The sequence below is a fragment of the Seriola aureovittata genome, chromosome 3 (assembly GCF_021018895.1).
Source record: "Seriola aureovittata isolate HTS-2021-v1 ecotype China chromosome 3, ASM2101889v1, whole genome shotgun sequence".
NCBI lineage: Eukaryota > Metazoa > Chordata > Actinopteri > Carangiformes > Carangidae > Seriola > Seriola aureovittata.
The window spans coordinates 10177492-10192207 of NC_079366.1; the positions used below are offsets into that span (position 1 = coordinate 10177492).

Below are 14716 nucleotides of genomic sequence, written 5' to 3' on the forward strand. Positions count from 1 at the left end.
ATAGATATCAACACCTCAAATTAAAATGTAGGAAAAGTGTCAAATATGGGACCTTTAATCTTACCTGATGAAGGTCAGTAGGATGAGGGTGGTACGTGAAATGAGTAGCAGCTGACCTTTCTAGTTTCTTGTAATATTCTGTAGTCCTTGCAACTATTCCCTTTGTCCCGTTTCCTTCTCTGGTGCAGACTGGCAAAGTCCACTCTGACTCTCATCCCTCTGCTGGGGATTCACGCCATCCTCTTCACCTTTGTCATCGACGAGTCGGTCCCCAAAGGCTCCATGCTGCGCCTCATTCGCCTCTTCTGTGACCTCCTGTTTAATTCCTTTCAGGTCAGAACAACTTTACCGGAAACTTAACTCTCTTCTTCACATTTTGTTGTAGTGTGTTTCACTGTGTTTTCTCTCTCTCTTCGAAATGCATTTTTCCTCTCAGAAACGTTTGATTATAAATAAACTGGGTGTTATTTTCTGTCATATGTTTCATCACAGTTTGCAGTTGTGGCATTTAGAACACTGAGCATTTCTTTTGTCTATAATTAATATTCCACCTCAAAAAAGATTTACAATGTCAAAATGTCTTTTATCCATTTCATACTTTTCCCTTGTAAAATGTTTCACCACTTTTCAGTTGAGAAAGAGTAATAACATGGATCTGGAATAAACCACAGTACAAATGGGTGAATAATGAATGAATAGTATTTGTATTTTGTATGTAAAGGTCCCCTGTGGTGTTTTCTGTTTACATGCGGTGTTACTCACCATAACTCATCTGCAAAGCTGATATCTGGAAAAGGTTGAGTTTACAGCCCCCTGTAGATGAGTAGAATAGTGTGAAGCCATTTGCAGGAATGTGTATCACTTCACCTGCATCCTTGTTAATGATATCATACAAAACAGAGGCGCACTCATAAAAAACATTACTGAGTAACATTACTACTGATCCAAAACTCCACTGGTACCTTTATGGTATGTTATATTTTTGGAGAACAGTGGAATTTATATTTAAGTGATATCTGGGTATTTGTTGATAATATTAAAAAGATGAAATGGTCAGAGCTTTGTCCTTTAAAACACAGTTAAAAGTAACATTAGTTTCATTAGTTTCTTTGTTCAGTATTTGATGTGACTGTTATGTTAAAGCTCCTCCCTCCATTTCAGGGCCTGCTGGTTGCCATCCTCTACTGCTTCGTCAACAAAGAGGTGAGATAGATGTGCTTTCATGTCAGGAAGCACCTTAATTCAATCTCTTCCATAGCTGCAGTTCCTTCCCTCCCCTTTGTAGAGAAGATAAATTAGACATTTTTCATAATCAGTGTTCATGTTGCCAACCTTTATCGTCTTTTTATATCTCTAAAAGCTCCATCTTTGTTCAAGACCCAATTGATTCTTTTGTCTACAAAGTGGGACGGACACAACATCGTCCATCTGCTTATCTCTAAACTTTTAAATGTAGTCTTTGGCAGGAGACGTCCATCTAATGAAGTGCTCAGTGTCTTATTTAATCTTCATCACAATGCTTCATGTGTCCCTCCGCTATCTGCTCTGTCTCTCTGCTATCCCATCGTGCCTCAGGTGCAGTCAGAGATGCTGAAAAAGTGGAAGAGGTGGAAGCTGGGAAAGGACATTGACGAGGAGTACCGCCACAGCCACACGCCGCACATCAAGAGCGGCAGCATCGCCACCGGCAATCTGCCCGACCTCCACGACAACAACGCCAGCGACCCCAGCGGTGACTCGCCCCGCCTCAGCAAAGCTGACGGAGGCCCGTCCTGCTCCGCCGCACCGGAGGAGAACCGCCGACTGGTCGTCTCCTACAGCAACGGGATGGGGAAGGGCAGGCCTGCCAAGAGTAGACACACCCTCCAGTTCTCTTTTCTGCCACACCGAGGCCCCGCCAGCCATGCCAGCACCACCACAGAGGACGTGTGTCTGGAAGAGAGGGCGCAGTGCCGCGTATACCCTCTGAAGGGAGAGGAGACTAATGTCTGAGGGCAAACCTGCTCTGAGCTCTCACCTCATCGTGAAAACTCTCACTGATTGTGCTTATTGTTGTTTCAGAGCAGTGTTTATGGACGGCCTGAGTGTGAATGAGGAGAATGAGGAAGTGAGCCACACAGAGCAGGATGTTCATACCTGCATGACATTGCAGGTGGTGATGTTTTAACCTGCTCAGCTGCAAATGAATATTTATTGGTTTTGGGACCTTGAGCAAAAAAAAGCACCTATTGACTTCAGACATCAGGAATGATTAAACTCTAGTGGCGTGTCAGTGTGAATGTGTGTATGAAGTCATTTCGACCCTTTGCCATCACACCCCGCCCACCTCTGCGCTGCTGACTGTGGCCGTTGTGAATCATGCTTGTGTTGTGTGTCTGTTGTACTCTCCTACAAAAACCTCTCAGTGTCAGTGTTTTTTTTGTTGTTTATGGTTTTATGAACCTGAATGTGGACTACAGCATGCATGGACGTGGTTATTGTATGACTCCTGCCACACGGTGTTTGTCATGCTCAGGCAGTCTCACAGAGGATGGATGCTTTCATCTTCAAGACTGTGCTATGATGTTTAAGTTATTCTGGTTTTAAACGACCAAAGCCAAACAAAGAAAAATAATAATATACCTTTGCGGGTTTTATATGATTTGGGTAAAGCATTAAATCCATTCTTTGATGCACATTACTTTCTTCTTTTGTTTTCTGTCTGAATGCATATGAGCAATGGAGATAAATGGGTGAAACAATGTCTAAGTGTATATATTGTATGTAATTAGAAATACACACAATGTCCAGAGCACCTAAATTTAACCTGTGATGAGGCTTCATTTAAAATCTTGATTTGCTTTCATACAGACAAAATTCATACATGACACACAGGCAGTGAAATGAGTGGAAATAAGTTTGGCAAATTTGACTTTTACTATTATTATAGTATTATTATAGTACCTATAATAATACTCCTCAATCTGCAGCTGCATGGGCAATGACTGGAGCAACAGGATGATGGTACGGTGGCCTTGAGAGCTCAACACACTGCAACTTATTAAAAACACATGCCAAGACACATACGCACTGCAAATTCAGAAAACATCTTCATCAATTTGACAACACATGCGCTGCTAATACACACAACCCAACGAAGTGTTTCCAGGGGGGACACTAAAAAGTGATGGACCTGGCAGGGACTAGTTCAATGCCCAACAGTGACTTTTGAAGTTAAAAGAATTGAATCAAGTGCGCAGCGCGTGTGTTTTCAAATTAATGAAGACGTTTTCTGAATTTGCAGCACATTTGTTTCTTTGCATGTGTTTTTAATAAGTTGCAGTGTGTTGAGCTCTCAGGGCCACCGTACCATCATCCTGTTGCTCCAGTCATTGTCCATACAGCTGCACATTTACCCAGTTATAGGCTACAGTGTTGTTTGGAAAGAATGGAGACAGACTCAGAAAATTACATGTACAGATGAGAGAAGTCTTTTTATATGGCAGAAAGCTTTTTAAAGTAAAGGTGTTGCATTTCATAACACAATGTGTGAATATTTTTTGTTGAGAAGATCACCACATTACCAATGGAAGAACAAATTTATTTTATTTTCTCCCTCTACTGATTAAATCGTGGCTCGTATGTCATGACACAGAGAGAAAAATGTGCCTCACACAACCGCTTTTATTACTATGACTTACTATGGAAATGACAAATGTTTAAAAATCCATTTTCATTTAAGAAACAGACTGGATTCAGCTGTCAATAGATTTCAGTCACAAAGGAGCCGACAAGGATTTTCACAAAGAGATTCCTAATAAAAGACGGACTACACTTCAGTTGGAAGTGTAGGAGAGTGCATTGTATAATGTAAATAATAAAAGTGAATATTATAGAGACAAAGAGGGGAAGGGTGGAGGGATGTGTTGTTTGTGTGTTTTTGCTTGAAGTCCAGGTGACTCAAAAATGAAAATGACTAATTATCTTGAGAAAAGACTCTATTTTGCAGAACATGATTGTACCTGTCCTTTTATTTAAAATGTTGCAGTTGTCAGGAGGGGTCCGAAGCAAACAATGTCATGAGTGAAAGCAAAAGGTTTTATATAAAAAGCCAAATTGTTGTGTCTCATATGTCTCTGTAGATCCAATTAAAGTGAATTCTGTCAGCCAAAAAAGAAATTGTCAGTATATATGTTTCAGTATGAGATTCATTCTTTTGCAGCTATGCAATGAGTCTAATGAGCAGGAGCAGAACCTGCATTTGCCAAATTTGTGATGTAAAAGTTTAAAAAATGTTGTACCTAACTGACATCTGGTGGCGGCTTTCACTGCACAAATGATCCTCTCATCGACTTGTAAAGTGTGTTTCAACATGAGCCGAAAAATGAGACAAATAAATCAAATAAATGAAAGTGTGTGCGCACATGCGTGCATATGATTGTGTAGTTATTCCACACCATGTTTGACTGCAAAGCCGGTCAGTGGACTTATTATCAATCATCAGGCATGTTTCCATTGGAGATTTCTGCGACATGAAATTATAGACTCATCTAAGTCCTGTTGTGCAGACGGTAATAAGTTGTCAGCACATGAATTATATATTGGTTACGCTCCCAGTGTCAAACAACATGTGTGTATGTGTGCTCTTGTGTGTGATTGATCAACAAATCTCTCTGTAAACACCTGCCTCGCCATGCTCGTATAACATTAACCACTGGGTCCGAACGGCAGGATGAAGTCAGCCGAGAATATTGGTTAAAGAACAATGAGTCACAGAGGAATCGCCTGCCTTTCACAACAGGTGAAGACGGTTATTACAACAGGATAAGACGACAGTACATTGCTTTGTGTCTCACTTCAGCTATACGCATCGCCCTTTCACGTGCATCCATTTACCTGCTCATCAAAGACTCGTCAAATAAGGAAGAATTCCACATTTCCAGGACAACCAGGGTTAATTGAAGTATTTGATGTGATTAATTGCATTCAACATTTATAACGGATTACATTCATGTAAAAAAAAAAAAAGCACTGTTAAAGAATTACTTAGAGTTTTGAAGGTGTTAAATGTACTAGATCATTACAGGACATCTTTTGGTGAAAATGAGCAACTATGGGTTCACAACTGCCTCATGACCAATAGATAAAATAGATTAAAATGTTTTGTCATTACTTATGCCAAGGAGATTATCTTTTCAGCCATGGCTGCTGTTACTTTAGCTTTAGTTTATTAGGTTGTGTTTGTTTTTCAGCAGGATTACATAAAAAGGAGTGAACTGATTTGCACCAAACTTGGTGGAGGGGGCCAGGGAAGATTCCCTTCAATCTGGATCAATAACTATGAATATGAGTTGAAGTATATTTTGTTTGCCATTGGGTTTGGTGGAGGTCTGTGCTGTCTGAGTGCCCTTCTAGTTTTATTTAAATGCATAAAGCCAACATAGCCTCATCTGTTCAAGGCCAATTAACAACACACAAATTGTGAACTTAACATAAATTTACCTCCGCCGACAAGGTTTTCACCCGTGTCTGTTAGTCGGTTCATCAGAGGGATTACTTAAATAGTACACAACCGATTTATTCAAAACTTGGTGGAGGGATGGGACATGGGCCAAAGAAGCAAATAGAAAAAATAATGGAGTTCCTCATAGAACCTCTTTCATCATTATTCATTGTATTTCATTACAACACAGATTAATAACATGGTCTTATGTATGCAGCTAAAGGCTGGTATCACTCAATCATGAACAAAATCTGTTTTTAAGCAGTGAAACACTCAACACCTTTCCAATAATAATACTGATCGAATCTGCTTTTGCAAAAACTTTGCTTTCACCATTTCATCAAGAAACTGTTCTCTCAATTACTTGATTGTCTAATGAGCAAGCAGAAGCTTATTTTCTGAAAAAAAAAAAAACTAATTACGAAACCAAATCCAAGATATTACAAAAACAGATCAAATAGTTGATTTTGTACTGACTGTACCCATACAGGAAACATCTATTTTAAGGACTGTCATATTATTCTAACTACTGGGACCAGCTAATCCTCCGCATGGGCATTAGTGATGTTGCAAGTCTGCGGGGAGGAATACTGCGTGGAAAATACATTATGTTCACGAAGGGTCACTGAAAACATATTGGAGTGGTCAGAAATCTTCCATGCATCCTCCATAAAGCCCCAGGATCACTCTGCTGAAACCATCTGTCAGCAGCAGGTCCAGTTCATTGTTGAAAAGTTTTACAGCAATAACCTCAATTTCAGCCCAGACCCGAAGCCAGATGGATTGTAGAAGTATAAAAACACCTCTATTCCAGGTATTAATGAAATCTCTACCACATATTTTCCCCACATTTACCTTACCAACTACGTTTAAGGTCATCATGAGTCCAGCAAATATTCAGCTCCATAAAAATCTCCAATCTGGTGAAAGGTGTGTGAAAGTGTTGGGTGAGACTGTGATTGAGAGGAGACGGAGGAGATCATCATTGCTGAGCGCCATCTTCAAAGCAAAGGCCAGTATAATTATTGAGTGAAATATTAAATATATGGGATTATACTGAATGATATTGAATGGATAAATATTTAAAAGCTAAATCCAATTTTCCCCAATGGTTCCCTGCATTTTTGTGGCTAGAATTATCACATGCATGTGTGCATGGGCGTGTGTGTGTGTGTATGAGTGTATGTGAGCGTGTGTGTGTGTGTGTGTGTGTGTGTGTGCGTGTGTGTGTGTGTTGCAATGGCCGGCAGATTTTCTGAGTGAATACCAGTCTCCATCTTTCTTGTGTCGCTTTAGTCCGTGACTTCCTGTGAGTTAAAACTGGATAGGAAGTCGTATACACGCGCCACACGAAATCAGGAGACGTTATTTTGGGATCAGGACAAAAACAGTTCCTAACAAAGACATAAGAACGACAAAGGAGCTACATGGAGCAGAAATCAATCAGCTGCGACAGGTCTATTGTGGAAAGTACTTGAGTCTAAGAACAGGCAAAGGCTGGGTGAGGTTTAACAGTCCCCACATCAGTGAAGGAAGAGGAAAAAACATCTGTGTGAACAGTGTGTGATACTGTGGGTTTGTGTGCGTTGGGGTGGGTGGGGTGTCAATATTGCATAAAAATCATTACACCCCTTGCGAGCACAATGCAATTAGGTCTGTGATATGAATCAAATCCCACTTTTCCCACTTTAATTACGGTGGTCCTTGTCCTCGTGTTCAATGGCCACACACAGAAGGAATCAGTCTTTGAGAAATGAGATGTTTCCTTGTAAGAAAACATCAACATACTAGAACTGCAATGAGCTGACCAAGTTCAGTGTTTGTTCCATAGAGACACATTCAGAAAAGGAAACATGGACATACGGTGGCACCAAACTGTACAAGAAATGATTGATATGTTTTAACTTATAGCCTTTTTATCAGCATTTGACAATAAACAGTGACAAAATTCAAACAGACCACGCTTCAGACCATGTTGACTCTGGACCCGAAAATGCAGTTGTGTGTGTTTATTTGTAACACATGGAATGTGCTCTGGCAACTCTGGCTCAACTCTTCCCATCATGTGTTTTCCTGCGTCTGGAGATCTGTGAAGAGCCGTCATACAAGACTTCAGCGTGCGCTGGTCCTGCAGGCCGAGTGACTGATAGAGGAATGCAGATGACTGATGGCTCATTAAGTCCTAATATATGTAACAGCAATAGAAGCAGACACAGATAGATGCTGATTCCTTCCACACTTGGCTCAGACTTCCATAACCACTAATGACTTGTCAGTTCATCTGCCAGAGAAGCGCCGCTGCTGCACCAACCGCCCGTGAAATGATTTGTCCTCGACCCTGCAACGTGTCCTTCTCTTAAACTACCTATAGTCTCATCTCTTAACCGGCCTTGTCTGACTGGGTGAGCTGCACTTCTTTCTTTCACATATGTAGACCGCAGTGAATTTTAATTACTAAGCGAGAAGGGATTGGCATGGAGGCCAAACACATAGATTTTTGTGACAGCGTGTGGAGAAGGGAAGCGCATGCTTCAGAAAGCAAATGAATAAAACAGATTGAATCATCAGCTTGTATGACATCGATGAAGCTGCAGTGGCAGTTCATGGAAAGGTGTGACAGGTCACCTGAGAGCATCGAAACACTGATGATGGATAGTGAACATTGGTCATAGAGCAAACACTGCAAAGGTGTAATGTTGTCCGTGGGGGCAAGTTATTTGAAAAACACATCATTACTTTTACTCATTAATTACATTACCCTACTAATCATCAGAGAAAGCTATTACATTACTCATGCTATATATGTCCCCATATCAAGAGTGATGTTGCAATAAATGTCGCCTATATAGGGGATATATTATTATGACACATATACATCCTCTGGATTAAGATGTAAGTTAATAACAATGAAATACCCATAGTACAATTTGCACATGTACATATATGAAAAATATCTATCATGAATTTTTACATGGTATAATATGTTGTGATCATATTTGTTAAGGGAGATATATAACTTGCATATATATAATTTATATATGCAAGTTTATTACAAAAATATGCATACATAAAACATCTGTATGCTTCTATATGTTTTTTCTTATTCATTTCTTATTCATTTTAATGTCTATCTTTCCATCCTGGGAAAGTGGTCTCAGACTTGGACTGTATATACTGTATGTCTGCAACATAAGCACACATAAATTAACATACATATTTGTATGAGCTACAATATATGTCAATATGTAATAGATTTCATATACATAATTTTTACCTATATGTTTCTATGTTACATATATTCTACATGTGTTTCATATATGGGCATTCAATATATGTACATATGTGCATAAGAAGGTTTGAATGGGTTTCTCTCAAGCTCAGAAGATTTATTAGAGGATTTTTGGTATGTATCAGCTAAAGAAACTAGTTTTTAGCTTCACCTTTTGCTTTGTCATTCTGACTTGAACCTACTTTTTATTTTCCATGGTCTACTAACCCTAGCATTAGCTACTCATAGCTGCCTTTTAGAAGAAAGACTGATGGAGTTGATGAAAGGGAAAGAGGGAGGAAAAAATGATTGAGTGAGAAAAATGATTGAGGAAAGTCAGTGAATGTCATTTAGTCCAGATCATTTTACCCCTGGCTTTGTCTTATAATTCTGATGTGTCCTAGTAAAATCTTTCTTTATTATTGCCTTTTTATATATTTGGTAGTTTAATTTCGTGAAAAAAGATGATTTAATCCGGGGACAGAAAGGAATGGCAAGGAAGGAGAAGGAAACGCAGAAAAACTATGATGAAATAGAAGGATCAACCTTTTGTACTTTCATAAATTATTAATTTTTTTAGTACATTTTCTCCTCAAAGCACAAATGAGTCTTTCTTCTCTAGAGTTCAACCCTCTCTGTTACCTTACCTCTAAGTTCTTGTCCAGTCTTAAATTTGCATTTTGGTTTTTCCCTTTGCTTTAATCTTAGCATGACACTGTGATTTGACTGACTTCATGCAACAGATTTCAGAAAACTTTAGAAAATGTAATTTGGATAAAAAAATAAAAAAAAAACATCTGACCACTTTATTCATTTTACTCTGGAAGATGAGTTCAATTCTGACAGCCCAGCCAGCATTTACCATTTTTCAAATCCCAAGGAGACAGCACTTAGCACAAACCATTCAAGCCAACCATTAAGATCTCTGCAGATAGACCCTAAAGACTGGACGAGCCCTCAGAGGAAAAGTGAGTGTCTGACATCATTATGACATGAAATGTAACACACCAGTTCGGTGAAATAACAAGCACGTTTGACAAGAGACTGAATGAACACCAGAAAAAGACCATCAGAGCAAAATCACAAATTTGCTGCGGAAGACCACAAGATGTGGCTGAAAGCTTCAGACACACCATGTAAGTGGACCTTGAGTTGAGTCAAACTACTTTTTCCAAGGTCAAGAATGAATCTGGTTTAGTTTTCAGAGCAATAGTGTTGATGAATTATATCACAGTGAAACAGCAGTTACATTTTTATCCTCAGTGATGTGATGTATTTCGTCATGAAAAGGAATATGGGGGAGGGGTGCAGTTCATGGATGTATAAAGAGCTGGATGCAGAGCTTCCACTCACTCTACCTGCCAATTTCTTCCAGTGGCCACTTGCAGTAGCTACTACAACAACAAAATCACCTGTGGCCAAAAAGCATTTTCCCCATTACGGTACGTTTCCAACGACAAAGTAGGTCAGTTATTAGGCGTGCATAGAAAAGTATTCTTCCAGGAATGATATAATTGTGATGTAAAGTCTATGGGCCTAGGGGAAGAGCATAGGTGGGGCCAGTGGAACACATTGAAATGTGCATGTGCATGTGGGCCACACAAAAGTAAACCCAGAAGCTACAAACATTTTTTTTTTCTTTTCTTTTTTATGCCTCTGCGCTGGCGACATCCAGGGCCAGAGGCATAAACGCAATATCTCAGTAGCCTTCAGGGAATTCCTTCAAATTTGCCACAAACATTAATTATGACTCGAGTATACACAGATTCGGTTTTGGCAATCAAAGGTCAAAGTTCAAGGTCACGGTGACCTTACAAAACGCATTTTTCGCCATAACTCACAAATTCCTGCGCTAATTATGATACAATTTAACTCAAATGTGTGTAAGGATAAAATGAAGTGGTAACATTTTATATCCAAATGGTCAAAGGTCCACTGCAAAAACAAAATCATACTGTAACTCAGGAAGGGGAGATAGTGACCACACCTACTGCAAATTGACAGGTTGGTGGAGGCACACAACCACGAGGTGGTAATTCTACTTCTTGTTGAGACGACCTGTATCTCCTGCACGGCTCACAGCTTGCTGCTGCGACACATCATCTACAGATTCGGCGTCTCGCCTATTTTTCATGCGTGACATGCGCAAAATTGACAGGGAAAAGATCTGTAGATAGTAACCTTGACATCATACCAGCCACATTACATAAAAGTGACACCAGACACTTGACAATGTCTAGGCTGAATATGACACAGACATGAGAAAAATTTAGATATTAAATTGTTTAACCATTTTAGCAACTGCATGTGGAGACAGTGGAGGCCACATGTACTATATAGTCATAGTCAGAAACCCAAGGTAGGTTATAATTATATTATGTCAATAATTTAATTTTTCCCCTCTGTCTCTAAAGTTAAATAAGGTTAATAAGGTCTATAATGAAAAGACATTTGATTATCGATGGCAATTAGACATAATAAGACAAAATCTGTGTAGAAAGACAGGGCTGAAAGTAGTTGCGCCGCAGCAGAGCCACAGCAAACACTGTGACAATAAAATGACAAACAGGAGGTTGTGTATCCTCCCTTTGATTTCACAGATTTACAGCCACGTCCCTCTGTTTTCATTCACTGACAAAATAGGAGATAAATGTACTGAAGGCATGACCTCATTGTCATAACCCACTCCTGGCTTTTCCTTCTCCTGCACAGCAAGATGTTTCCAGAGAAAGAACAGATGACGACGTGTGTGTGTGTGTGTGTGTGTGTGTGTGTGTGTGTGTGTGTGTGTGTGTGTATGTGTGTGTGTGTGTGTATGTCTGTAGGGGGTTGGGGTGATGGGGGGGTGGGGGTGAATGGAATTTTTTGATAACGACCAAAACATCCAGACCCAGGATCAGTGGTCTGACGGAGGGAGAAAATTCCAGTGGCGGTTCATGCTTCCTCCGCGGTCTTGTTTTTCTTAACAATACAGCAATCTACTCAAACACACACACACACACACACACACACACACACACACACACACCAACATCAATATCATGATTACACTCAACGTTAGATTAAAGCTGCCCTTTAATCAAGCCCTGTTTATTATATGTAATGAACATGCTTTCACCTTAAAGAGATATTCAAGTAGAGCGGGAGCAGCGGAGAGAAAAAATAGAGAAAACAAGAGGAGAAATTACATGATCAGTGAGTCAGAGAGAAAAGAAAAACTTAAAAATATGACTCAGTAAGCTTAGAGGGAGGGAAAGAGACACATATAGAGAGATGAGGAGGAGGAGGATACAGATGTGAACATGCAGTCCAGCTGAACTTTTCATCCGTTGTTCGCGTCCTGATGAGGAGGTGCGAACAGAAACAGCTTCAGGCTACCTCCTTACTCCTCATGCATCAGTGGTTCCCTTCGGACGGTGAAAAAGTTACGTAGTTAATAGAGACAGAAATTAATGGGTACTGAGAAATCGGGACGTGAGGAATTAGTTGAATAAGAACAAAAGCAGGAGACGTAAGCAAGGAAAGCAGAAAGGGGATGCAGAGGAGGAGGAGGAGAAGAAGAGATGGTGTCCATACTAAAGCAACTGTGGGTTATAAAACTAATCTATGCACATTGTTTATTGGATTAATTAATTCATGTTGATTCAGCTCATTGGCAGTTTCAATTCTCCACAGACTTCTGTTCTCTTTGAATGAATCTTTTAATATGGTCACTGACTTCGGGGCCTCACTAATAAAGTCTGCTGCCTGAAAAATTCAAAGCATAATAATTGAAGACTCTTCTTCCTTCCCACAGCAAGATTCTGTATAATTTTACAACAGGATAACCTACACACACATATACACGCTAAGAATGTAGATGATTTGAATTAATCGGACATGATCATGAACAGCTGACTGACAGCATTGACCGCTAGCTGAGAGCACGGCCAACGGCTGCTGCACTGGCTGCAAAACGGTGAAGAGCCTTGGGGACACAAAAGAGTATCATGCAAATTCTATTAGAGGCATGTACACTGCAGTGACATGCACACTTTACACAGAGTTGATTACTGTCACCCTGACTGGTTAATGATTACACATGATGATGAGCCTCATTATTTTTTCCTCCCACACACACACACACACACACACACACACTACATCTCCCACTCCTACACATACAGCATACACACTGAAGACACTATGTTCTGCTTAATGTGTAATTTTTCTACATTTGTAATTGTAAGTAATTTGTTAATGAAGTCCACAATTTGTCTACTTGACACAGAGACTGAATTAACACAGTTGTGCAAATGCATTCAGAAGCAAACACAAGGACACATGCAGTGTCTTCATTTAAATGAATAGTCGTTGGATTATTTCTGACCGACAGTAGGTGCCAGGCTACTAGTGTCTAGTACTGTTGCTTCATATTTCGCGTACACCCATGGGAGTGGAATAGATCTTCTCATCTAACTCTTGTTGAACTATCCCTTTAAGAGTGAATTTCCAGAGACTTAAGAAGCGACAGACGTGAAAGAACAATTCTTGCATGCTATGCTGTAACCCTCTCCTCCCTCCCCACATTCATCTCCTCCAAGACAATCGAGATATTTTTCACACTGTTGGTCTCTGCTCAGTTGCTTCGTTGTCCCTAATAAAACTCGGTAAGGTCAGAAGGCAAGGCAGCTTTGATGCCTTTGAATGGTCCCTGTGGGAATCTGAGCACAGTCTGCTCCTCTTTGAAATTCAGATCCCATCCACGCCAAATATTGTTTTGCATATCAAAGTATGGAATTTCCTCTTTCCATATATAGAGGAACATGTTGTGATGGTGAGCTCTGAAGCTGAAGGCACATGCACGCACAGGCACATGCACACACGCACGCACACACTTGCAGTTTATTAGACTTATGAGCAGTTTCCACTGTTTACATTTACTCCCCTGAACTCTAACCACTACATGTCTTAGCTTAACTCTGACCCTGAACACACACACACACACACACACACACACACACACACACACACACACACACACACACACACACACACACACACATTGTCATTAATGAAACCTTGAACAAACACTGCAGAGACTCTGTGGATACATTTTTCCAAAAATGTGCTACTGTTTATACAGTTGACAGCATGAGAGAGGAGATAAGATTAGTGATTTAACGTAGCAGAGGCCTTCAGGGGACCCGATGACTGCCAATACAGTACATCCATTTTAATTTATACATCAGACAAGGTCTGTTATCAACTTGGAAGAGAAATTTTAAGACTGATCGATGTATTTGTCCTACCTTCACACAAGCACCTGAAAGTATCATTCAGTATTGCACTTCCATAAAATTACAGGAGCAGAAAGTTTTATTTTTGTTCGATCTTCCCCGCCTGGTAAACACATGAAACTGTTTTGACTGGCTCCATCGTGCTCCTCATGTCTAGATAACTCATTTTGATGTGTAAAACGGCATTAACAGGCAGTGAAACTCAAGACTGACGAAAATAAAAGACATGCGGTAACTGTGATTGATTACCTGGAGCAAGTTTCAAGTCCATGCAAGTTGATTCTTCAACCGCTCTGAAAGGAACAGAAACCAGTGACTGTGTGGAAGGTAGGAAAATGTATTCAACAACCAAAAACCTGTGGATTGGAAAATGGATGGCATATGTGTTGCATTTACTTTAAGTTCATCCAAACTTTGTGCACATTTCAGTTATTTCCTGTATCTTCAGACAAGACTGGACTTTCTGTATCTAGGCATCTCAAAGAAGATATAGTTTGTAATATTCACAGTTTGACAGAAACAGATTACGGCTGCTTAGTAAATATGAATATTTTACCAAGTAAATTTGATTATTTTTGTCTGTAAAAAGTAGTGTAGGGGATTGTAGTATAAAACAAAAAAATTTTCTGGAGAAATTTTGACCACACCGCGAAACAGGTCAGGGAGAAGGTAAAAAAATGAAGGACC

General features: G+C 39.9%; 1 protein-coding gene across 3 annotated transcripts in view; it reads left to right on the forward strand.

The window, feature by feature from the left end:
* Positions 1-4412, forward strand: part of gcgrb (glucagon receptor b) — a 47633-nt gene extending 43221 nt beyond the window's left edge. For all 3 annotated transcript variants that reach the window (XM_056372976.1, XM_056372977.1, XM_056372978.1), the window contains 3 exons: positions 189-333; positions 1162-1203; positions 1576-4412. In XM_056372976.1, the coding sequence (XP_056228951.1) occupies positions 189-333; positions 1162-1203; positions 1576-1992 (604 nt within the window). In that variant the 3' untranslated portion in view covers positions 1993-4412. The remainder of the gene's footprint in view (positions 1-188; positions 334-1161; positions 1204-1575) is intronic.
* Positions 4413-14716: the final 10304 nt, after the last annotated feature.